Below are 26,152 nucleotides of genomic sequence, written 5' to 3'. Positions count from 1 at the left end.
CGGGAAAGAAAAAAAACACACACTCCAACCTATGAAGTGTTCCTGTACTAGTCCTCCGATCGCTGAAAGAAGAAAATAAATCATTGTCAAGAATCCAGCCAGTTTAATAGAGGTCTGAATCAATGGTCTAGTAATAAGGGTTTTTCCAATGCCTGATTCTGATATCTAGTGTAGAGAGAGATTTATATTCTTCAATTGTGTGCTTATTTAAAATTAATAATCCAACAATATATGTGTGTGCTGGAAATAAGAAATAAAAGGTTTAAATCTCAGACACTATGATACATGTATTCATTTATTTGGTTGTTTTTTAAGTACTGTGATCAAAAATACAGTAATATTGTGAAATACTATTAACATTTAAAATAAATGTTTTATATTTGATATATTTATATGTTTTATATTTTATACACAATCTATATTGTGGTATAAATACAGGCAAAATATCTGCAGAAATATTGTTCTTTCAGTCTGGATCATGTTTGTGCGTGTGTGTGAGTGTGTGTGTGTGTGTGTGTGTGTGTGTGTGTGTGTGTGTGTGTGTGTGTTTACCCGTCTGATCCCGGTCTGGAGGGTGAGTTGTCTGATGATATGGAGGTCACAGACGCGACAGACAGTGGCCTCTGAGACGATGGCATGGTGAATGACCGAACCATTGAACGTGGCCGACTGCCCCGCCGCTCGTCTGACATGGGAGGCTGGAACACACAGGTCAAATATATGACAGGAGAACATCACAGCATTTCAGTTTTTTTAAAGAAGCCATATTCTACAGCTGTGGCATTTACACAGCCAATACGTGCACCAAAGAAAAAAGTATTGGCTTTGACACATTAAATGTAAATGACCTCTGTTGTGACTGGTAACATCTATGAGAGTATAAATATTTCAATGCACACATTTTTACCAATATACCAATTTTTCTGTGCATTTTGGGACATTGCATAAAAACATATGCTCTAAATTGAGGAGGATATTTTTTTTATCCATTAAGAAGACAAACTACAACGGATTTACCGATTAAATCCCTCGATGTGCAACAAAAACAGAGGGCATGATTGGATAACTGGACTAACCAGCGGACCAATCACATCGCACAGGATCCCAAAAGTTGGTTTGGTCATTCTGAAACACCTGAGCCAATGTCTGTCATCAGAACGGTTGAGAACACAAGTCATTTTATTTTAGTCATTTATGAAGTAGGAAAAAGAGCAACATTGCAGCACCTTCAATTATTATTACGCAATGCAGATATTTTGTGCCAATTTCCCATGCCAATTGTCTTGAGAACATGCAAACGGTGCTTTATTCGCAAAACTTTTAATGCAATATTCCAATTTTGGACATGCGTTTGGATGAAAACACGGAGAGACAAACTTCGATTCCAGCGGCACATGGGCCAAACTCCGCGAGTGTTTTTGCTCATCCTCAGGTTTCTTTTCCCCTGACCTCTTTCTGTGAATCTCTGTACATTTATGTGTGAATATGAACCACTCTGCGCTGCCCTTGAAACAGATATGTAGCGCAGATCACGTTCAGACTTTCACACACTGTATAGGAGGCATCGCTGCTAATTCTAGCACTTTCCCAGAGCACAGTGATCAATATCTGCCAGCTACAGTAACTATCTGTCTCTCTCTCTCATGCTTTAGATCTCTTTTTCTACCTGTCTTCCATACTCTTTTGTCCCCGTCTCTCATTCCCTCCTATGGACTCCCAGCATTCTCTTTCCAGCTCGTCTGTCCAGACTGGAGGAAAGTAGCGATTCTTTTAGAGAGTGTTTAGAAATGTCTTTGTCACAGTTACACAAACACACATTCACTCAGTGTGTCTCAAAATACAGCTGTGTGGAACCTTTCTGATCTCTCGCTCTACTTTTCCTCACTGAAGACAATGTACTGTAATGTCAGGCTGCATTCATCTAAGATACGGTTCCTGTCATCAAACACTGTAAACATGCCACAGCCAAGTTGCTGAAGAGTATACATGTACGTTTATATGGAATATTTGACATCAAATAACATGAAGATCATGCTCGGCATTGTTTATGTCTAGTACAACAAACATTATTTCTGAAGAGCAATAGTGATCAAATCATGGAAAACAGAATATTAAAGCATCACTCATCAATCAACAATAGCATTAAAACAATTGAAAAACTGTTTTGCTAAACAACTGATTTTCTATAGCATCAGGTTGTGAATATATATACTCTGTAAAAGGAAGAAGGTAAGATGTTTAAATCTGCTTATGGGTCATTATACAAATTGCAATGGCATTTCAATCTGAAGTGGGTTTTTAAGAGACTCATCAATCATACATTAAAACTACTATGCTATATTAAGTAATTTATCTTCTTTATAATCATAGTATTTTTTTAAGTAAAAATAAATGTACCATTGACTGATATGCTCTTTTGTCAGTGCTGTTAGACATACTTAAAGGTAATGACTCAATAACACCACTGGTGAACTACATGAAGTGTGAGGAAGGTGTTACAGAAATGACCAGTCTGAAGACAATTTTGATGATAAAGCAATCTTAATGTGATTAACAACATACTGATTAAACCACTGGAATTCATTTAAATATATAAATATTTAAGCATGTACACAGACATGTTCTTACTTCAAATAACCATTTAAAAGATTTCCCGGTTTCCAAAAAAAAGTTCCTCACCAAAATAGTAACGGTTTGCCATAATAATAATAATACTTAATGAATTAAGTTTAAACAAAAAATGGTTAAATACTGACTAGTTTAAATGTAATAGTTTTTGCATGCATATACTTTAATACTGTAGAATTATGAAGTACATTATCTTTTATTACAGATTTTTAAAATTAGCAAGACTTACAGCTCTATTAAAGCAACTGACAGCATTTAACACTGCAATTGCACAATGACCCATAATCATCTAATAGCTGCCATGACTTTATTCAATTCAAAATTTATATAGTGCTTTTCACAATACATATAATTATAAAGCAGCTTATCATTATAAAGCAGCATATTTCAATAACAATGCCTTATAATCCCCATTGAGCGAGTCAAAACGGGGCCATAAGATAGTGAGGAACAAACCATGAGTGAAAACCAAGTCCCAACACCGGCTGGATGAGAAAGGCAGACAAACATGCATGCATGCAACACACAAATCAGACACAGAATATAATTAAATCAATGATTACTGAATGTGATCGGCTTGTATTGTGAGGTAAGAGTCCATCCTGTGGTAATGTGATGCATGCATGCGAGCTGTGATGAGGAACATCCATGTTTTGATGATTATTGCTGAATGCATGAATGATGAGCGATGACTACATGATGGAGGATGATTATGGCTGAATGAATGATGAAGGCATGATGCGTGATGTTTCTGTTTGGACTCACTAGTGTTCTGACGCCGTACTGTTTCTCCACCTTCTCTTTGAGCTGTTTGAAACACGCCTCCAAGCGCTCGTGAAACGGTCGAAGGGCCTCCGTCACCTTCTCGCCGTGGATACGAACTCCTTCAGCCAGGTTCGGGATCTGAATGAGATGCGCACACACACACACACACACGCACACAAAGGAAAGATGTTAAGCCACAATGTTAAAGGGCTCCTATTCTGCTTTTTTACTTGTTCATCTGTCTTTGATGTTGCTTTTTGAGCATGAAAAAGGTCTGTAGAGTTCCAAAGCACAAAGTCACGCCACAAAGGGAGTTATTCTCAATATCAGTGTCACTGAACTCCCTGAAACGCCTCCATTGTAGTCTTGAGTTTTCTTCCCGGAAGAAAATACAATATTGCGAATTTAAATAATTCATACGCAGAATAAAGGGGCGGGGCCTGGTTGAGTTAGTTAGTAGTGTGTTGAAACTGGCGGTTATGGTAAGGGGCGGGACATTTCCCAAACACGCTCAAAGCACTTGACCAATCACAACACACTGATCCAGCCGATCAATCAGAGCACAGTGTGCTTTTCAGAAGGAGGAGCTTCATAGAGACAGGAACTAAACAGAGCATTACTGACAGACTGGGAAGAGATGAGCTGCAACAATGGAAAATGTGTGAAAAAACATGTGGTTTTTTTACATTCAAGCATGAAAACCTATTCTAGTAGAGCCCAAAAACAAAATCAAGACTGTAAAAGTGCATAATAGATTCCCTTTAAGAAAAATCACAGCATTCACCTCAAAAGTCAACCTTACTAATCAACTAGTTGTTTATTAAGCCTGACCCACCCCTACTACCCGTGATGGAGTGAGACATAACCTGCGGATCTTCTGGACTGATTTACCGAAGCCTCTCAGTTGCCTGTGAATCAAGCGCAGTGATTCACCTCGGCCTGAAATATCACTTTGAGGTTCAATTTTCTGTCTTCTACATAAAACCTCTGGTCTGACAGACACATAAAACACGCAAACAGCCACTAAAATACCAATGCTGGGTTTATTTGCAAGCCACAGTGAAAGACGGATCATATTACACAGGATTTAAAACAAACCTTTGTGCACAAGCATTCATCACACAAAGCACTGCGTTCTCTCGTCTACGACTCAGAGTCTCCTGCTAGTCTGAATGTACAGAGAGAAGTATAATGCTCCACCATCAGACACACACACACACACACACTGAACTGCTCAGCTAATTGCAAGGAGAAGTGTTGCCATCTCCAGACATTAGGAGAGCATGAGAGATGAATGAGAGAGCTATAAAGATGAAATATTTCTGAATAAAGTCCAACGAGGTTCACGTTCAACTGATGCAATGCAGTGCAATGGAAAAGAGCTTCTCTGACATGTTCATCAACCATGAAAGTAAAGACATCAAGCTTCTCTTCAAACTTTTGAAATGACATCTCAAAAGAAAAGGTTTACCTTTACCTTTGAAAGTACAGACACATACTCTGCACAGTTGATAATGTGTTTACACAGCAAAAAGGGATTTTCTACCTCTAACTCAGTTAGTTTCTGCTTAAAACAAGAGCAAACACCGGTTTAATTCTAAGGGAAAACACATGTATTGTGCTGACCAGATTCTGGAAGATATTTGTTAATCTTTTAAGCAAAAACTTACTGAACTTTTCTATCTTACAGCATTTTGTATCTTAAGTAATTGTATGTCATTGTTGTATCAACTGTATCTTATGAATGTTTAAATATTGCTTCGGCGCTCTGGATGGTTGCCAAGTTGTTACTACGGTGAGTTGCTTGCATTGACTAGATTAGTTCCGCCACTAGTAAACATGTTTGACGGCCTGTGTTGACTGACATTTAACTAACATGACCATAATTGCCGTGAAAGAAAAAAAACAATTGCAGACGAAGACAGTTTATGCTAATGAATTCTATGGCGCCCTTTAGCCCTGATTACATTCACAATATAAAACAACCTCTTCAAATTTACTGCGCAATTATATGGATGTAAAATTCATACAGATTGTTCAGACACAAAGTGCGTTGAGCCTCCTGCAGTCCAACAGTCATGACATTACAGGAGAGAGACAGAGAGGATTCCCACTTTAATAAGGGTTGTTAGCACCGCAGGGAATTTCTGAAGGAGACCGAGATATAGACAGATAGAGCGAGAGAGACAGAGCAGCGCTCGTGTCTCCAGGGAAACCCAGACCTTTATAAAATGATCACAGTGACGGAATTCTGGGTAGGCGGCATAGCAACAAAACTGCTTTAAAAGGAGGCTGCCAAATCACACAAACACAGCTACAAATGCACCTCATCAACTAACTCTGACTGGAAATAAAACAGATCAGCACATATGGACACAGAATGAATAATTCAACACTCAAAGGCAGAGCACATCAATGCTTCCCTTCAGTTGCAACATTTGCCTGTAAGAAATTATAGAACAAGATGCTGAAAAACACCCAAGGTCATGAGCAAAATATATGGCTTTTTAGTAATCCCAAAGACATTGCTGATCTTATATAGGAGTGTTTGATTTGGATTAGCTTCTAACAAATACATCTTACTAAATGTTCTGTTCCTCTATCTGGTTGTAATGGCATTGCTAAGTGGTTGTTAAAGCGATACTCTACACAGAAATGAAGCTTCTATCTTTTACCTACCTTCAAGTTGTTCCAATACTGACTGTCTTCTCATTAAACAAGATATATGTTTTTCTCCATACAATGAAAGTCAAAGGGCTTCAATTCTGTTTGGTTCCCAATGTTTTTCAAAATATATTTGCATGTATGTATAGATTTAATATTGTAGTCTAATATATATTTATTCTATATAAACACATTTAATATATATATATATATATATATATATATATATATATATATATATATATATATAAGCCTATAAAGCGTATATAAAATAAAAAAATACAATTAATCGAAATAAAATAAATAAATGGAAAAATTGTGTCTGAAGACAAAGTCCTACAGTTACGGAACCTTTAGAATGTTGCTATGGGGTTGCTAGGGTGTTCTGAGTTTGCTATGCAGTTGCGAAGGTGTTCTAAGGAGGTTGACACCAAATCAGGTTGACACCAACCACGATCACATGACTTTTCTCAATGGCACAATGGAGGACGAAGGCTCAGTCAAATGTTTTGCTGACCTTTAAGGATGGCGCGGAGAGCAAAATCTTGTATTATCATTTAAACCTCGTCCATTGCAAATCGTAGAGTTTTTACTTCCTTTTCGGCTTTTCCGGGTCAGTACGGTTACCTTAGCTTGTTTTGCAAAGTGTCTAGTGTTTGCAGATATCGGATATGGGCCACTTTTAAAAGCAGATGTAAGCTGGAGGTCAAAAGAATCAGATCCAACAAAAAAATAAATCAACAAATCGGAACTGAGCATCAAGACCTGCAGTGTAAATGTGGCTTAAGTAAGTGGGACGTGATTGTTTTTTGCACTGTTTATGACAACGCAAGATCCGGCAATGGAGAAATGTGTGCTTTCATTTTTCACATGCATCACCGCACAATCCTTCAAAACAGCGCTGGACTCCCACTGTGAATTGCTTGCCATTAACATTCTAAACTCACCAGGTCCTCATGTTACCCTACCAGCTGAAGTTCCCGCACCTGCTACAGTAAAGTGTTTTTACTCAGTGCAAAGGACACAGGCTAACATGAATGGAGAAGAACAAACAACAGCACCTGACATCTGTGAATAACAGCTCTGGCTCTGTGAGAGGGCAGCACATTCACACAGATTAGCAGAGCCGCCAATAAAAGAGACCAGGGCAGTCGCCCAAACGGCACAGAGAGGTGCAAGCAACCTTAATCAAAAGCTCAAATCTGCAGGGGGATTGTCCTGCCTTTTCACCGCTGTTTACATGACTTCTGTGTCAGCCGCTTTGACAGAGCATCGATAGCGGTGTGTGAAAAATGTACGCAAGGCCCATTTTACCTTCAGGACAGGCCGTATTGATTGCCATATGTCGCGAAAAAAGTGGCTTTCGGTCCCTCATGTGCTGTCAAACACAAACTCTACAGTTAAAGTAATTGTTTTTAATTCATGTCTGCTGCATAAACTATACATCATAAACTATGCTCATCATCTGTATAAATGAGCTGAAGATTGTCATATCTATAACAATTCAACTTTATACTGTATATAATGATATTTGTGGTAAGATGGCATCAACGCATGTCTGAGAACACGGAGGATAAGATAAAGCTTTTCTGAACTTGTTTCATGCCGTCTCAACAATTGATTTGTGCAACTCAGCTTGACGCCCTCTTTGTGGAGGAACACGACGCACACGCAGATCTGTGTCTTTAAAACACATCTCAGGTAAGGCAAAGGAAGAGACATATTTCATTCTCTGACAGGATGACAGCTGCTGTAACTCATCAGATGCAAATGTCCTGACCTGACATGAATCCGTGAGAAAAATGAAGCGATATTATAGTCAAAAACAACAAGACTGATGCATTCAACAAATAGCATCAAACAACCTTTATCATGTAAGAAATACATTTGGCTTGTTCTACAAAATGGTCCCTTTATGTCTTTTTAATGTCATTGCAAGTGTTTTTCTAAACAATATCAAAAATGCCTTATTTTATTTTTAATAGTATGCTTCATTAACAAATATATATATTTTGTTATAAACAAATATAGAAAAATAAAATCTATCACAAACTCAAATTACCATTGACAACTGCATAAATTAACATTGATCTAAATGACCTTATATGAATACTGGAAATAGCTTTTATTCACTGTTAGTTTATGATACTAATGTTAACAAACTGAACCTTAATGTGAAGTATTGCCTAATATTTATTTATTTAGTTTGAGATTTCAAACATATTGTACTTGGTCTTATATAATATTTAAACTCTTCCTAAGTGTCAAACAACTAATCAAAAGCTTGCATTTCATCTCCTGCAAGATGAGACCCTGTTATTGAATATCCACACACACACACACACACACGTTTGTTTTTCTGTCCCATGGGCCTCCTGGTACAAACTATCTGTAGAGTTACATCAATACCTCACATCTGTTCTGCTCACAGAAAAGCTCTTCAGATGTGTGTCATCAACGGCTGTCTTTCTTTTCATCTAGCTGAAAATACATCCACAAACCAGCCTCTGTGTCGTTACATTTCTGTCCACGTCCCTAAAGCAAACAAGCCTTCAATAACCATTATGCAACAGAAGCGTTTATGTACTGAGAGTAACCATATACGACACGCGCCTGGATCAGACAAACAGTCTGAACGCTGGGACAGCTGGTCACACTGATGACTATTCATCACACACAGGACAGTCAAACAAGTGAAAGTCAAACAGAAGACACAAAACTGCTCTCTGGTCAAATATGTGTTCCCAAACGATTTGACCAATGCATTTCCAGCCCTCTAAAATTAATCAATTAAAGGCCAAAATATCTCTATTAATATGATTAAATATGAAAAAGTGGTGTGAAGAGGAACATTTTATGTGAAAATCAGTTTAATTCTAAAAAATGTTGCCAAAAAGGGGCACCAGTGAGTGCTGACATTGTGCTTTATGTTCCAGGGCTGTTGAAAGCTTGATTCTGATTGGTTGACAAACATTCTAAGGTGAGCAATCATTTTCCAGTAAACACATAGATAGTTCCAGCCAGGTCTTGACCGCATTACAGTTTCATATCACGCCACCAACTGATTTCAGTTATTTCAAATGTCTTTACAGCCTACAACAACAAAAGAACAAAAAACTGACAATGAAACTGACCAAGCCAATAAATATAACGAACAATATGATAAAAATGCTAACGTTTTACACGTTTTCACCATAAAATTGCATTTCATTATCAATGGAAAGCACACTCCCTTTCTCCCGTTCTCTCTTCCATATACTGTAGATGCACACTTAATGACTGCTGTTTTTGAAGCCGTTAAACGTACAGCTTTGCGATTAGTAGAGACTCCGCTGCCTAACACTGTTGAGAGACACTATCAATCTATCAATCACTCTCCATTAGTCTGCTTATCAATCGCTCAAGCCTCTGTTACTGTCTCTAAAATTACATTTTGGAATTAGCATCGGAGGCTTGTGATGAAATGCGTAAGAAATTAGTTCTACACACAAGAGCGTTTAAAGGACAAAAACCTGACAAATGTCTTGACATAAAACATCTGACCAATGTCTTGAGGCATGGCAATAGTAATAAGCAGATGATTTGGTCATTTAATTAGAAAAATAATGCACACATCAATTATTCTTTAGGCATGACCGATGTTGTTTCGGAGAGATGAAAATCATCGGAATGCATTCCCCATTAAACATCTACAAATGAAACTTCATCAGCGTTAAGATCATCTTCAGTAGATCTCTATCTCGCACACATGCACAATCTCACGGGCAAGGCGGCAGGAGGATTTGACGTGTTGCTCTGCCCTGTAACCATTACCACTGTTTTAACTGAGTGAAGAGAGATAAAAGACTTTAGATGTGATGATAAAGTCAGTTTGCAGCACCAGACACGTGCTCCATCAACCCAACATGTGGAAGTACATCAGTATATCCCCGGGAGACTTTCCTTTAAATAAAAGCTCACGCTGGATATTTATACTGCATGACAGATGCTTTCAGATCTTCTGAAGAACTGTGATCTCACATTGTGCATGCTGGTTATGAAAACTTATGAAAAAAAGTTATGGTTATGAAAAAAATAAATATATACAGCATTCTTTGAAAAGGATAGCTTGAAATTGATCAAAGAAAATACATCAAATATACCAATGGTAACGGGATGCTACAACTAAACTTTAAATCAGACATGTTATTAAAATAATAAAACGCAATACTCTCATACTTCACGTGACAAGAAAGCTGTCGGAGAACTGAATGGTCAAATAAAAACCAGCAAAATCCTGGCAAACACCTAAAGATATGCCCCCATTATATATCATTACCTGCCAGGCAATCAAATCCTTCAGCCTTTCAATCTTCTCCTGGTCATTGAGATGTTCCTGGGTGTATTTCTCAGTGAAAAAGGCCTAGAGATGATAAAACAATAACTAAGTATAAGCAAACAAACACCTAAAACCCATTAACTACTGTTCAAAATGTCAGTTCTGTTTACAAAGAAGATGTTCATAATGTTACAAAAGATTTCTATTTCAAATTAACGCAGTGTATAATATGAAATGGTTCAAATAGTTTTCACAATCAAGTTGAGTCACTGTGTTTAATCTTTGTGCCGTCACACAATTTGGCAATAATTACCAGAATAATCTCATACCTTCTCATAATTAGTAAAGCCGCCCATGACAGCTGGGTCCACGATGCCGTTGAGGAGCATAGAGAGGGGGTTGATGGGAAGGCTGGAGTCGTTAAGGTGGCGCTGGACCATGTTGCTGATTTTCTCATTGGTCAGTTGCATGGTCTCCATAGCATTTTCAAGGGGACTGATTTCCTCCTGCAGACAGAAACAAAAAGTAAAATTCGACTAAAAATGACACTAAACAGGCAGAACGAATTTACACAAATGCCCAGCAGAAAACATTCACTAGGAAGAGCAGCAAACGATGACTCTTACTTTAACCAGCTGTCTAACACATTATTGTTACGCAACAACCAAAGTTGAAATCCACACAACAAACTCCACTAATGAGCAGTGAAACAACACGAGCAGTCAAATCATGCCTCATATTCCACACTGAACCGTTTACCGATGCACTAATGAATGGGTTAACACGTTCTCTTCGGCAATAAAGGCATTTCTGGCTCCATATCCGACACCCATAATGCATCTGTGACAGGATCCGAAATCAATCTGCGAGAGACAGATGCTCTGATGTGTCTATCTCTGGAAACTCGTGCCAGGGAGGCTAATGAGAACGAAAGCACACGTGAAGCGCCAGGAAAAAAAAAAGAGTGCGGTGAGACGGTGAGAAGGAGAGCTAAAAAGAGACAGTGCAAATTTGAACGGATAAACACCAGGGCATCCAATCTGGGAATCACATGATGCCAGAGCCGCTCTCCTGCCAGGCACTATACTGCAAAATATTTGCATGGAGCGAGTCAGCACACGTAACCATGATTCCCCCAGCGCTGGACAGATTGAGGACGACCTCATCAGAATAGTATGATGGAAAGAGAAAGAGAGACAGGTCACGTCTTGCTGTAATGGAGTGTGTTGAGTGTGAGACGTGTCTACTTTATCAGATTGTTGACTGATGAGGCCCAGATTCATAAATCATAAGACATGTGAGGTCTTTCATACTCGAGTATGGTGAGAGTAAAACCAGTAAGGTCTACTTTAGAATATATTGTACGGGTATATGTTGTGCAAGAGCGCAGTGAGAGTGAGACAGGTCAAATCTACTGTATCAGAGTGTACTCAAGGTGAAGTGAGACAGGCACCTTATCTTTCAAACCATCAAAAACCAAGAAGCGGTGATATTACGAAACACTGGATGCTAAACCTGTCGTACTCACCGCTGAGGCAGACACGACTTCAAACCAGCGCAGGATGCCAGGCAGCTTATAGGCGGTTACGTAAGTCGTCCTTTCAATCCACATGTTCTTTTGGAAGAATGAAGAAAAAAAAAACATTAAGTGAACATTTAACAAAATGAAAGCTTTTAGCAAAAGGCCAGATTTCAGGTACAGGGTGGCCGCAATTCATTCCTGCACCTTTACAGACCCTGTTTTTTCCCCTTCAATTTAAGCCTCCATTTACTGGATTTTAATGGATGTTTACCAATAGCAGATGTAAGTGGGGTGGGGGTGGGGGGGGCAGACTTTATGTTTTAGTGTAATGGTGCAGTGTTCTCAGGTTTGATATCTCGCTGTAATATCTCAGCGTGAGCTCTCCTGAATCCATCTTAAAACGCTTTTTAGAGAACTGGCCATTAGAAAAACAGTTCTTGTAAATGAGGAAGCGCAGAGCACTTTACACATGCATTGAGTGAAATAACAAAAGGAGAAATGTTTCAGGCAGAGAAAAGCAAAAGGAAACTCACTGCAAACTCATTGTCGGGATCTTTCTCTCCTTTCCGGACTGGCCGTGAATACTGGAACTTCTGGACCTCGTTCACGGTGTAAAAGCTGGAAGGTAAAACGAGAACCAAGGTCAATGATTCATTTTCAGAGCATCTGCTGCTTTTAAGAGGGTTGTGTCGGATCAAGAGGCTTGTAAGAGGGTCTGACAACGATACAAAAACTAAAATCAACAACTGTGCACCATCAAGGACGTTGTTAAAGTGAGGAAAGTCGTGTTTTGGTCTTGAATGATGAGTGTTTTTGAATTTGAGTAAATCTTTCTTGTTTACTTCTATGACCCATCATTCACAAAGGTCTACACATCTCCCATCTGTGTTGACTAAATACTTTGCGCTATTTTTACTACAAAGTGTAGTAGCTTTAACTCAGTTTATCAAATGTTACCACATCTACATCTACCACATGCATTATGCAGAATTAAGTAAAAAAATCTGCCTTGAAAATGCAATGCAAAAGTCCTCTGATTCTGTCAGGACCTGTAAGTTCACCCTTTGTAAAGCGTGTGTCGGCTTTGGTTGGGATTTTCTGCATTAACAGACTGTAGCAGGAATAAACAGCATTATAGAGCCGTGAAAGAGCAGAGCATTGATTGGACAAACTCACTGAACAAATATGCCTGACAGTGAATGAAATGATGTTTTGAGTCTGAACAAGACACTGAGTGAGAGATGAACGAGCGTAAATGACTGATGACTATACACAATTAACATGACATCGGTTGTGAGTAGCCCCAGTTGTGAGTAGTTGCAGTGCTTTTGTACACATTGATCAAAACGGATAAGTAGTTTTCCCAGCAGTGGAAGTGAAACTCATAATTAATTTATCTTGGCTATTACCATTGTCTGAAAAATGAAGCTCAGCAGTTGACAAAACAGAGAAAAGGAAAATAGCTCTGCCTTGTCATTTGTGGAGAAAATGCTTAAAAACACTATTTTTCAGTCTCTCAGAAGATTTCCCGACATGTACATTCTATCAAAGGGTAATATGACTAATTTCAGTGATGTATCTGTTGAGAAAATGATTCAATAGAACAGCCTACATGATATTTCTGATTTCTGAAAGCACAACTGCATAATATTAAAAGTCACTGTTCACCACCTACAGAAAGAGTCAATGAATGAATAAATGGATCAATCATTAAAGTAACAGTTCACACCCTAGAATGAAAAATGTTCTTTGGAACATAAAAATAGATATATTGAGAATATCTCAGAATTATGATTGGTTTTACCAATATAAGGGGGGCCAAATGGTAACCAAAATGGCAACAACAACAACAAAAAAGGTAGAAAAGTAGACCATTTGACCACCCAGTTCACAAACACACTGAAATACAGCATATTGTCCAAGTCTGAATATTCAGTAGCATTGAGACATGTGCAGCGCACCTTAAATTAGCATAGTGACGCCAACATGCCTAGAGTCCTGCCTCTGGACTGGGCTATGAACAGATTCAAATTGGATTTAAAAGGACACAGATAACCAGTTAAAATATTTACAAATGTATTAGCTGTAGGGGAGAGATCCAGCCCAGGGCATGAGCAGAGACATGGCTGGAAGAGGAGAAACAGACAAATAAACCTCAACTGTACCACAGGAGATCCGGTGAACTCTCAATCACTGAAGTCACCCCCCCCCCCCCCCCCCTTAAGCTCCTCTATATGTTCACACTCCAGTAAGCTCATAGAAATCACACCCTGTCAGGTGATCTTTGGCTCTGATGCATATTTACTCAGAATTGTGGGTAAATAGTGAGTTTTAATTACTTTTCATGCTCAGTGGCGGCTCTGATTGGCTGCGGTAAGCTGCCTCCGACGCTTTACCGAGATCAGTGATAACGCCACTGTTTACCCCGTGGCACTGATTCAGCCAGAAACAGAATTATGCTTCCACTGCAGGTGTGTGTGCGATTTATTAAAGCACAGAGGAGTGTAGTAAGGTCAAACACGGTTTGCTCACTGCACATTTCCATTTTAATCACCTGGGTGAGTCGCTCTGAAACACACAAACCCCAGAGATCTGCCCGCCGGTTTACTGACCCGTCTATACACGCATGCACAAACACACGCACACCCACACCCACACCCACACACACACACACACGCACACCCACACCCACACATAATGTTACAGACATATAGACAAACCGATAAATAAGACAATACAGACAAACATTCAGATTAAATCTGATTATGCAGACAGACATTTAGAACAGTGTTACAGTCAGACAGACAGACAGACAGACATATATATATATATATAGACAGACAGACAGACAGACAGACAGACATATAGACAGAAAGAGATAGACAGACAGACAGATAGACATATAGATAGATAGATAGATAGATAGATAGATAGACAGACAGACAGACAGACAGACAGACGGATAGATGGATAGATAGATAGACAGACAGACAGACAGACAGACAGACGGATAGATGGATAGATGGATAGACAGACAGACAGACAGACAGTCTCACCTCACAATCTGCTCTGATACAGGTTTGTTCTGAAACTTTGGTGGCAGTTCAAGGATGGGTTTTACTGTGAAACACTGAATGTCTGTTGGAATCAAACTAAGAAACAATAACGATGGACAGTTTGTAGATTTGAATTAAAACAAAAGGAGGAGTGTTTGCCAGTGTGCTGTGAGTGATGGTCAAGGATACACTGTCCCGAGGAGCTCCTGATGTCCTCGCTGGGAGCGCTGGTGGTCTTCATCTTCTCAGCGTTGGGGAACTGAGTCAGCAGTCTCGCCACAAAATCCTCCCAGCGCTCATACTCCTTCCCCCGATAGATGAACATCTTATTCTGAACAACAATACACAGTTTTATCTTGAGATGAAACATTCCTTTCCTGATTGATTTTGACGACCTGATTTATTTTTCTGTTCTCGCCGTACTAATCTATGAATATTATTAGCATGGTATGAATTTCAAAGCATCATATTTTCTAAAAAAAGTAATTAACACATCAGACAACAAAAATGTAATACACGTAGGCCATAGATGAGCACAGACACAGTAAGATATGATTTACAACAGCAGTGTTTACATAGAAAAAAAGGGATAAAAAACACTCAAAGACATCTGGAGTGTCTAACTTCAGTGAAGCACGACTAGAAGACTTTAACATATGTTATGATAACATGAAACGATAAAAGAATTGTATAATGCGTTAAGGCAAACTGATGATACTCGACAGAACTACAGCATCTACATTAGTGCTTCTGCATATTTTATTCATTGCCATTCTAAACGCAAATAAAAAAATGTAAGTATCCATATATTCAAAGATAGCTTCGATAGTAAAAACAGGCTTCGAGAGGGAACAAGTGCTTCTTCACATCAAATCAGACTGTATTGTTTTAATCTGTATCTTGGAAGTCAAATTAAACTGATGATAATGTACAAATTGCCCTAAAAAAAAAAAAAAAAAACGTAAAAGGTAAAATAAAAAATAAAAAAAGATTTAGTCTATTAATTATATTGCACTTAATCACAACATTCATACACATTAATTTATTTTAATACAGCGTGTTTAATTTCAAGGCAGGGTATTTTACTACTTTTGGTGGGATGTTGGGATGTCTGATAGAGTCCTAATGGAAAACCAGCTGAGAGCCACTGGTGTAGAACATTCAATCACCATCCATGAATACAGGGATTGATTAAAACACTGTGAAACGAGACTAAACACACACTCTCATCAATCAGAGAAGCTCATTCTGTATTTATTAAGAGCTTTAAAGTCAAATCTCAGAATAGCCGGAGCGGCTGCAATTCAGAGGCGTTTGGCCGTCTGGAAACGTTCAATTATTGCACATTCCCATAAAGACAGCGCCAATCATCTGCTCCCACATACAACACTTTCAATATGTTTCCACTCGCAGCGTCTGTGTGAACAGTGACAGACACCACTGTGTGCACACAAACACCTACACGCATGACAGGGAGAGGGAGTGTGAGGAGCGCTCAGAACGGGATACTAAATTACCAATATGCATGGAATTGAAGTGTTTATTTTTTAACAATGCATGCTCATATTTCATATTTTACAAGAATACAATGCAGAGTGCCAGTATTCTATCTGAAAACAGCCTGAGAGAAGCACACACACACACACAGTTTTTCATTTCTATCCTTGTGAGGACATTCCATAGGCGTAATGGTTTTTATACTGTACAAACTGTATATTCTATCCCCTTACACTGCCCCTATCCCTGAACCTACCCATCACAGGAGACATTCTGCATTTTTACATTTTCAAAATTATATAATTTAGTATGTTTATTAACCCATTCCCCTCATGGGGACCGCTGGCTGGTCCCCACAATGGAGGTGATCTCAGGTTTTACTATCCTTGTGGGGACATTCGGTTCCCACAATGTATAATAAACCAAGCCACACACACACACACACACACACACACACACACACACACACACACACACACACACACACACACACACACACACACACACACACACACACACACACACACACACACACACACACACACACACACACACACACACACACACACACACACACACACACACACACACACACACACACACACACACACACACACACACACACACACACACACACACACACACACACACACACACACACACACACACACACACACACACACACACACACACACACACACACACACACACACACACACACACACACACACACACACACTCTACTCTTACACTAACCCTAAACCTACCCATCACACAAAACTTTCTGCATTTTTACATAAACTGATTTATAAGCTTGTTCCCTTATGGTGATCTCAATTTAAGTCCCCACAGTGACACAAGTCCCCATGAGTCTGTGTGCATTCAGGTTGAAGTCCCCATCGGGATAGAACAACATGAACAAACACGCACACGCACAAAAACACAAACACACACACTGCCTGCATGAACATATTTCAGCTGCTCAATTAGTGAAATGCGAACTGGAAGTGAAATATGCCCAGGGCCGTTTTCAAATCTGCTTTGAGCGATAAGGTGACAAATTGCAGCGCGCTCTCGACGGGTGTTTTCACCCTGCCTGTGATTCCAAGCACGGCAGAATAAACCGGCAGCGCTCGCACGACTCCGCACGCATACAAAAGTGCCACTTTAAGGAGGGAGAGGAGATTGCAAGATGTTTTCTATTTCACAAGGCAAAGCTTCTCTCCGCGGAGCAGCATGTCAACACTAGCAGGAGGCGACTGGCCTTTAGATGGCCGATTTATTGTGTGTTCCCAGGATGTCTGGTGGGAGACGCGTGACTGCAGGCGGCTGGAAGAGCATTAAAAGAATTACAAATATATCTGAGGCGATTCGGTCCCACAACCACAGACACATGATCTATGGGAGGTGAATGATTCCGTTTCATCATGAATGACTGGAAATATATACATGTATAACCACACACTCCACACAACAATATTATTTTTACGCTTTTTCTCTGTCTGACCTTTTCTAGCATTAGATTTGCTTTGCCATGCCATTGTTTTGATTTACTTCTGACACGTTCCAGGGTAGGGAGCTGTTTTTTTTGCAACTTATTTCAAAGTTCTGACTTTTTATCTAGCAATTGCAAGTTTACATCTGGCAAATCTGACATTTTCTCAGAATTGTGAATTCATCTCACAATTCTTAGAGAAAAAGTAAACTTGAAATTGTGAGAAAAAAAAGTCTGAACTGTGAGATAATAAATATATATATATTATTATTTTTATTTTTTTGTAAACAAGCTTCCATAGATTTTAGCAGCAACGAGGAACTGAAATACATTTGGCAAAAAAATCTATAAATAAATAAACAAATAATTGAATTTAATAGTATATTTTAAATACACAAAAAATGAATGAATTTAATACATGTATTTTTTCTTTTCAGGATTATCAGTTTTAAAAATGTCCTTATACATTAATATTCACATTTTATATGTTAAGATCTTTAAGTCTAGGTCTGGTAGAAAATGTAAAACTAAATGAACCTATAACCTTTTGATGTACACATTAACCTTTGTACATCACAAAGAAAAAGAAATGTATTAGTTTTGAATAAATCAACCTCTGGAAAAAAATGTCTGTATTCGATGCCGGTGTAACTGGTTTCTGCACTACAGAGACAGCTGTTGATGGGTTTGGAGAGGACACACAAAGACACCAATAATTGATTTCCATGCTTTTGGAAATATATCAGAGAAATTCACAATGCAATGCATTTAGATGCTGAAATATGATAAGATTCAGGATTATAAGAGATATTCTCACCCGGAGAAATGAGGGGAAGCCCAGCCCATAATAACCTACAGCGAAGTAGTCTGGCTTTGGTCTGATCACCTTCACAATGCTCTCATAAAACTGAGCCTGCTTCCTCTGAGAGAGACAGAGACAAAAATCACATCATCAGGTCTGAACACATCATTTATAAACATGAGTTAAATTAGTTAAACTTTGCTCACTTCAACCATTAAAAAAAAATATATATACATACTGTAATATGAAATTGCGTTCAAATTCATAATAAAATTGTAAAAATAAAAATAAAATAAAAAGGTTGAGATCAAAATGTGAGGGGTTGCAATAAAAGTTGGTCCCAGACTTTAGTTCTTTCTGTCTGAATGGATCAATTTGTCATTTGTTGCCAATTAGACAAAAATGCACTAACGAACAAAATGCGGAAAACCATTAAAACACCCCCGTCCATTTATATTAGGCCAATTTACCTACTTAGGTAAACTCGAACAGTCTGAAAGGCTCATTAATTCTTTGTTTCATTGAAAAACATTGACAGCAAAAGTTTGCACGTACCAGTAAAGCGCTCAGCTGCTCAAAGTCAAACATCTCGTTCTCGTACTGTTCGGCTAACTCCTTCCCCAGGATAATGGCCTCCTCCCACATCTGAACACAAAGCAGCAAAACACATCAAACTTCATCATCACGCCAAAACAGTGACATAATATCCTTCTAACCATCTGTGAACAATACGCTTTGAACATAAAAGTGCTTTTTGAGATTGAAGCGGAGGCCAATATTATCCAGCTGCACCATGCTGATCGTGTCAAATATTTAAAGTCCCACTGTAGTCAATAATTGTATCCATTAAAATTAATCTTTAATCACCAAAATGACATATTTGACCACAGAATATAATTCTGATCCATTCCTCACTTACAGGGGATGTCAATGGGGCGAAACCAAAGGGTGTAAAACCTCATATTTAAATGCACTTTTGCACATCTGGTTATGCGTTATTAATGTTATTTCTATGGGAGGAGCAGGTGGCACTAAATGGGTTTTCTTCTATGATCTCATCGCAACAGGAATATGGATATTCTTTGGCTCTTATATTCTCTCATATCAAACTTATAACTTGAAATGCCAAGTGTAAATAAAACCTCTATCTAGCATTACACTTCTGGTGCACAGGATTTGATATATAACTAATTCTTCAAATGAAACTTTGAGTGCATCCTGGCGGCACTGAGAGAGAGAGGCTATGATTATATATCAATATCTGCAGTGCATTATTATTGAGAAAGCTGCCAGCAATAGTATTTGCAGTCTGTATGAGACATTGTGGATTACTTCTTCAGAATGAAGGAAGAATAAAGCAAGTACCGTGCAAAAAAAGTCATAAGAAGAAACTCGCATTGTAATATCAGACCACATGTTCAGCATGAAAATTACAATTCTCAATTTTGCTCCTGTCGACACTGCAGAGTGCACTAAAGGAATAGTTCCCCTCAAAGTGCAAACGGTGTCATTATTTACGCATGCTCATGACGTCCCGAGCACTATGTTGAATACCAAAGGAGAAGCATAACAAAGGCTGTCAAAAACACACAGTAACACAATAAAACTCCTTGACTGAGTCCTTGACTTGTGTGCTTGAATTCCCAGTCTTCTGAAGCCTTATCATAATTCTGTGAGGAAGAAACTCACATTTTACATTCATTTATGCATTGATAATAATCCATTCTTGCAAAAAACCTTGAGTCTAGTCCATGTTTGCACCCAGAATTCAAAAAAAGGTGTATCAAGTTTGGTTACTTACTACACACAAGAAAGAACTAGTGTCACTTTTGCATCAATGCCGGCACTGACTAGGTTTACAAGAACACACTAGTCTGATATTAACTAAAATGTGTCATACTACTTTTACATTGTAAAACCTATATTTTGCATAGCAAGAAGAACATGTACAGTCTCATATGCACATGTACATTATACAGGAATATAGTTGATGCATGTAAATGTCTTTTTTCAGCATGAACAGAAACTTTATTTGTAAAATTTTAGATTTTCTTGTGAAATAGAAAATTTTCATGCAACATGGTCAATGACATGGAATCATTTTTTTTATTTGTTCACAATAAAGGGCTTGGGTCATCAGAAATCGCTCATTTCTGGTTGAACTGCTCCTTTAAGGGAATATACAGGGAACGCTGGCAGTGAAAGAGTAGGAAGTTTATGTGACTGTGTCTTCCTGTCTCGGCTCTCAGGAGACGCTCAGCTGTGACATGTGGGTATGTCCCAGCAGTCTGAGCAGTGTTTAAAATAGACTCTGAAAAGCTGGAATAATTCCCATAAAATGTGTCGAACAGAAGAACTACGGCCCAGAGCTGCTCCTCAGCTCGCTTTCCAGGACTGACTGACTGCTGCTCTCCTTCAAACACACACGCTTTCCTGTTCAATCCTCTTGAGTTCTCTCTATTTGACACACTCGGTCATGATTTTGAGCCGCTGAGCCCAGTAATGGGGTCCAGTCCAGGGCAGCAGATTCGCTAGAAGTCCCCTACCGAGAGACCTCTACGCTGGGCACAGATCTCTGCGTGGCCCTTATAACCCTCAAATCCCCTCAGCTCCTCCGTCCAGCCTGTCAGACTAATGGAGATGTAGCCATAACAGACCAGCCAATAATCTCCCTCTCCACGGGTCACCTGTCCGTTACACTGACCGCTGCAGACTCTCTCAGGACTGCAGCTGCAGGACACGTTTAAAGCCACGTTCAAATTATATAACATATGCGATCTATATTTAAAAAGTATGTTTTCAATATTTAAAAGAAAAAAATGGGGGAGGGATACAGTATATATATGTGTGTGTTTAATTTTTTTTAAATACTTGAGTATGTAATTATGCACAAAAATCTAATTAAATAAAAAATAACATTTATATATATATATATATATATATATATATATATATATATATATACATTTATTTTATTTAATATAATATTTTTTTGCATAATAAGAGACACTCACGTATTTAAAAAATAATAACATTATATATATCCCAAAAAAATACTTCTGTATCTAACTATGCCCAAAAAATGTAAATATTTAAATGTGATGCTGCCATCCTAGACTTTTTTATATATATATATATATATATATATATATATATATATATATATATATATATATATATATATATATACACACGTAAAAATTTCTATTTTTTTATTTTATACATCAGGTCAACCATCAGGTCAATTCAACTTGCTAAAATGAAAGTAGAACAAGTTTGATAACTGCAGTTCACAATGTCGTTGCGAGTTGAAATGCCACTCTTCTGAAAACACTAATAGTTTGTTACTGGCCAACATGACTGAAGCATGTAGTGATAGTATACAGTGTTAGTGATGGTTACCTTTCCCTTGTCGAAGTAATTGATGATCTCCTGGTACAGCTGGTCTTTGAGTTGACCCTGAGTGCTCGCGTGGTATCCGTCTCTCTGCGTCAGGTGGGCGGCACAGGCCTCTTCAGACCACTGACAAAACAACATCATCATTACACTCTTCAAACACACTGCATTAACCTGCTAGTGACCCGATGAGTCGTGTTTACTTCACTGTTAGATCTAATCTGTAGCTATACACATACAAATACATTACTACCACGTGACATTACTTAATATGAAACTTTATAGGGGTCATATAATCAAATGTCCCTTTTATCTTTTGAAATAAGAAGGTTCATTACGACACAATGTAACTACAAACTTCCCACGCATAAGAAAAGCGAAGCTGCATAAATGTCTGATGCAAGTTACAGTGTGTGAACTCATTAACATAACCGCCTACGTGTATACATTAATGACGGCTATTCTGCGTTCAGAAACTCAGTCTGTCAAGTTACCATGAGGTAATATGGAGGAAGAAGGATATTATTATTATTTCAAAACGAGGTCGCTTATGATTACAGTTTGATCTGAACAGTTTCACCGACACATTTCAGATTTATTTAGAGCAAAAAACTTTATTAGAAGCATTATAAGACCACAGGGAAAAAAAAAATTATATATATATATATATATGTTATGACCACTCTGAACAATAAATGAAAATATGCAATATGCAGGTACACACACACACACACAGGCAGACATGCACACAGACAGACAGACAGACAGACAGACAGAGACAGAGAGAGAGAGAGAGAGAGAGAGAGAGAGAGAGAGAGAGAGAGAGAGAGAGAGAGAGAGAGAGAGAGAGAGAGAGAGAGAGAGAGAGAGAGAGAGAGAGAGAGAGAGAGAGAGAGAGAGAGAGAGAGAGAGAGAGAGAGAGCAGTCAGATCACAGCTGCTGGAGATATTAATTTTGTTGTGCTCAGAGTCTGAAAGGTTTTGCCTGTATTACTGTGCCGGCGTCAAGAGCCCATCTGATAACACTGATTTATGTGGCCACACTGTAATATTCATTACAGAAGCTGCCTGATCCTGTAAACAAGTGATTATAGGGAGAAACTGTGCAGATTAAGAACTCCTGGGTTTGTGCTGACCACTCAGTTCACCGCTTTTCTGGAATATAAACACACACACACACGCACACGAAAACGAGTGATCTGTTTGGCTGGAGAAAATCAGCTGACTCTATTGGCTGTGACGTTGAGCTACTGTATTGGGCTCTGTCAGAACTGATTCACTGTAGTGTAAACGTAATTGACATTTCATGTGCTTTGTGCAGCAGTGGGGGTCAAACACCTCAGGACACGGCATCATCAGCGTGAAAGCCACAGGTCTGTTCTTCATTGTGTGTTTCTGGGGCCTTACTAATCGACTAGTGGGTTTTCAGACCACTAGTCGATCAGCTGATCATCCTGGCCTAGTGAGACGCTTACTGTATATATATATATATACACACGCACGCGGTCGCTTTAAAAAAATTATCTTTCTGAAAGACTTTTGCTTTATAGCTTTTGTGGAAACCATGAACATTTTGGATAGAAAGTTCAAAAGAACAGCATTAATTTGAGATGGAAATCTAAAAAAGAGACTCACCGTGTCCCTATCATATTTTTCTTCTTAAAAGTAACGAAAGCTACTATAAAGTATCTTAATAATCTAGTTTTATTAAGTTTGTCTGCTTTAAATATGTCAACCCTTTTACCATGTGTACAGTAAACGTCTGCTTTCTCTTTCTAACGAACAGCTTGAAGTGTCACAGCCATGAGCTCAAGCCTGGCAAAGATAAACTAAACTAAAACACGTTTACATTCCTGGAGGATTTTTTATAGTACAACATATATTTAATAGTATAATATTTTAGCTTGAGATTGCACAAAGCAATATCCAAACACTTAAACACATTATTTGTCTGAAAGCACATTTGAAGAAGTATAACTTCATATTTTAAGTCACCATAGGCAGCCGTTTCACAAAACAACTTTCAGCAGTTTACCGACTTCTGAGCGTGCAGATAGCAGGTTGTAAAAGTTTTTGTTGTCTCTGAGGTTTGTGTGTGTGTTTGTAAACGCATGCATTATGTGTGTAGCACAAGGTGTGTGTGCATGTGTGCGAGTTGCTCTTATACGCAGGAGCAAAGAGAACGGTGGCAGCTATTTATGAAAAGAAGCTGTGTGGGTTTGAGGGAACGTGGTGTTCCCTCGCTGACTGTGACAGCCGATTCCCTCGTCAAATTACCCCGGTAAAGCCCTAAACGGATCTCAGATTCACTACAGAACCTCCAGAAGTCATTAAACAGCAAGCCAATATACATATTAATCCATTTGCTCAACTAACAGTTAATGTCAATTATCAAGACTAACTCCCAAGATCAAATTTGCATATCGTGAAGGACACAGTAGAGCTTGCAAAGCAGCCACATAATATAATGTTCATGTTTTAGGTACGATTATGTTTTATTATGGTGTAAATGTGCAAATTGAATGTCGCAGAGCTTTGCGTTTGTCATGACATGCATCTTGATTTCTATGTGCTGTGCATAAGAACCGATATACATCAACTATATGTATAAACGGATATTTAAAAAATCTGTAAAAAAAAAAAAATCAGTATGCAAATAAATGCAAGAAGAAGAAAAAAACTGAAAAATTTCAGTATGCAAATATGACTTTCAGTTAAGAATGAAGTTCACTAACACCTAAAAGGTTGTCTGTACATTAAGTGATTCTGGATGAATTAATTGAATAAGTTTTAATACTTGGCTATTAAATTTAATACTTTAAGTTTCACAAGTTTCATACTTAATACTAATGAATTTTAATATCCAAAGCCTTGCGTGCACCGCAATCATCTTTGACAAAGTTTAAGTATCTTTCTACCGGAGATTTGTTCTCAAATCTGCACTTGAGGTGACTTTATAAATGTCAGACAAGGGGAAAAACATCCTTCTGTAGAACTTCAACACTCAAAGAAATGGAAATGTGCATGAATTATTCCTGTCAGAGTCTTCAACAGCAAGATATCCAATTAAATTATACCTGATACTGTAGATTCTGCAGTTGAACGAGTCCATAAACATTGTTATCTCGTATACGCTGAACATTCATTTACTGGCATGTGTCGGCAAGTAGGAATCAATGTAGTGTGTGTTTACCGGAGACATCTCGAGACGTCCTCAAAGGGAGGATGCATATATAGTCAGATCAACACGTGGAATTACCTTGAGGAGTTTAGCATGCAGCAGGAGCGTGTATCCGGCCTCTGTGTAGTTATCACACTCCTTATGCAGGTCACAGAGCTTATACAGGTACCTACACACACACACACACAGCAATGACATTAACAATCTGAACACAAACTCCATTACACAAAAAGAAGCTCCAATATCACACTCACAAAGGCCAGCCGCGCAGAGCAACTAGAGTTCAGATTAGCTTATCGTTCACGTACTGCGTGATACCAAACACAGGGAGAGCTTGCAGAAACTTTTGTTGTTTATTCTTAAGATTCTTAAAGATAAAAAATCCAATGTTTTTTATCAATTGGATCATTTCGGGGACTTTTTTTGGATTTGTCAAGGCAGTATCCCATTGGTGCTAAAACTAATATTGTAAATATTAGTACAAAAGTACACATAAATATTAGTACACATACAAAAAATATGATGTTAAATACTGGTTCACTTAAGATACTTAGTGGGCTTTTTAATTTACTGAATAAAATTAAAATATTTATTTTATTTTAATATAAAACCATAAATAATTTACTGAAAGGTATTTATAAAACTAAAATAATAATATACACATAATACATAACATTAAATAAGTATATACATATCTAAAAAAAATACATGTACACATCACTATTGTTCAAAAGTTTTTTTTAATGTTTTTTAAAAGAATTATCTTCTGCTCACCAAGGCTGCATTGATTTAATTATACTGTATAAAATACAGTAAAAACAGTAATACT

General features: G+C 38.2%; 1 protein-coding gene across 4 annotated transcripts in view; it reads right to left on the bottom strand.

Moving 5' to 3' along the window:
• dock1 (dedicator of cytokinesis 1) overlaps positions 1-26,152 on the bottom strand; it is a 203,708-nt gene that overhangs the window by 7,642 nt on the left and 169,914 nt on the right. For 2 of the 4 annotated variants that reach the window (XM_079595674.1, XM_079595672.1), the window contains exons 37-49: positions 25,402-25,492; positions 22,150-22,269; positions 19,303-19,392; positions 18,763-18,867; positions 15,143-15,284; positions 14,954-15,035; positions 12,431-12,515; positions 11,904-11,990; positions 10,705-10,881; positions 10,376-10,459; positions 3,394-3,531; positions 553-698; positions 30-62 (exon numbers count right to left, since the gene is read on the bottom strand). In XM_079595674.1, coding sequence (XP_079451800.1) covers positions 30-62; positions 553-698; positions 3,394-3,531; positions 10,376-10,459; positions 10,705-10,881; positions 11,904-11,990; positions 12,431-12,515; positions 14,954-15,035; positions 15,143-15,284; positions 18,763-18,867; positions 19,303-19,392; positions 22,150-22,269; positions 25,402-25,492 — 1,380 coding nt within the window. The remainder of the gene's footprint in view (positions 1-29; positions 63-552; positions 699-3,393; positions 3,532-10,375; positions 10,460-10,704; positions 10,882-11,903; positions 11,991-12,430; positions 12,516-14,953; positions 15,036-15,142; positions 15,285-18,762; positions 18,868-19,302; positions 19,393-22,149; positions 22,270-25,401; positions 25,493-26,152) is intronic. The other 2 variants (XM_079595675.1, XM_079595673.1) reach the window with 1 other exon arrangement.

The sequence above is a fragment of the Phoxinus phoxinus genome, assembly GCF_949152265.1.
Source record: "Phoxinus phoxinus genome assembly, chromosome: 21".
Taxonomy (NCBI): Eukaryota; Metazoa; Chordata; class Actinopteri; order Cypriniformes; family Leuciscidae; genus Phoxinus; species Phoxinus phoxinus.
The sequence above is the reverse complement of the archived record's forward strand: the minus strand, read 5'-3'. Positions and strand labels throughout refer to the sequence as shown.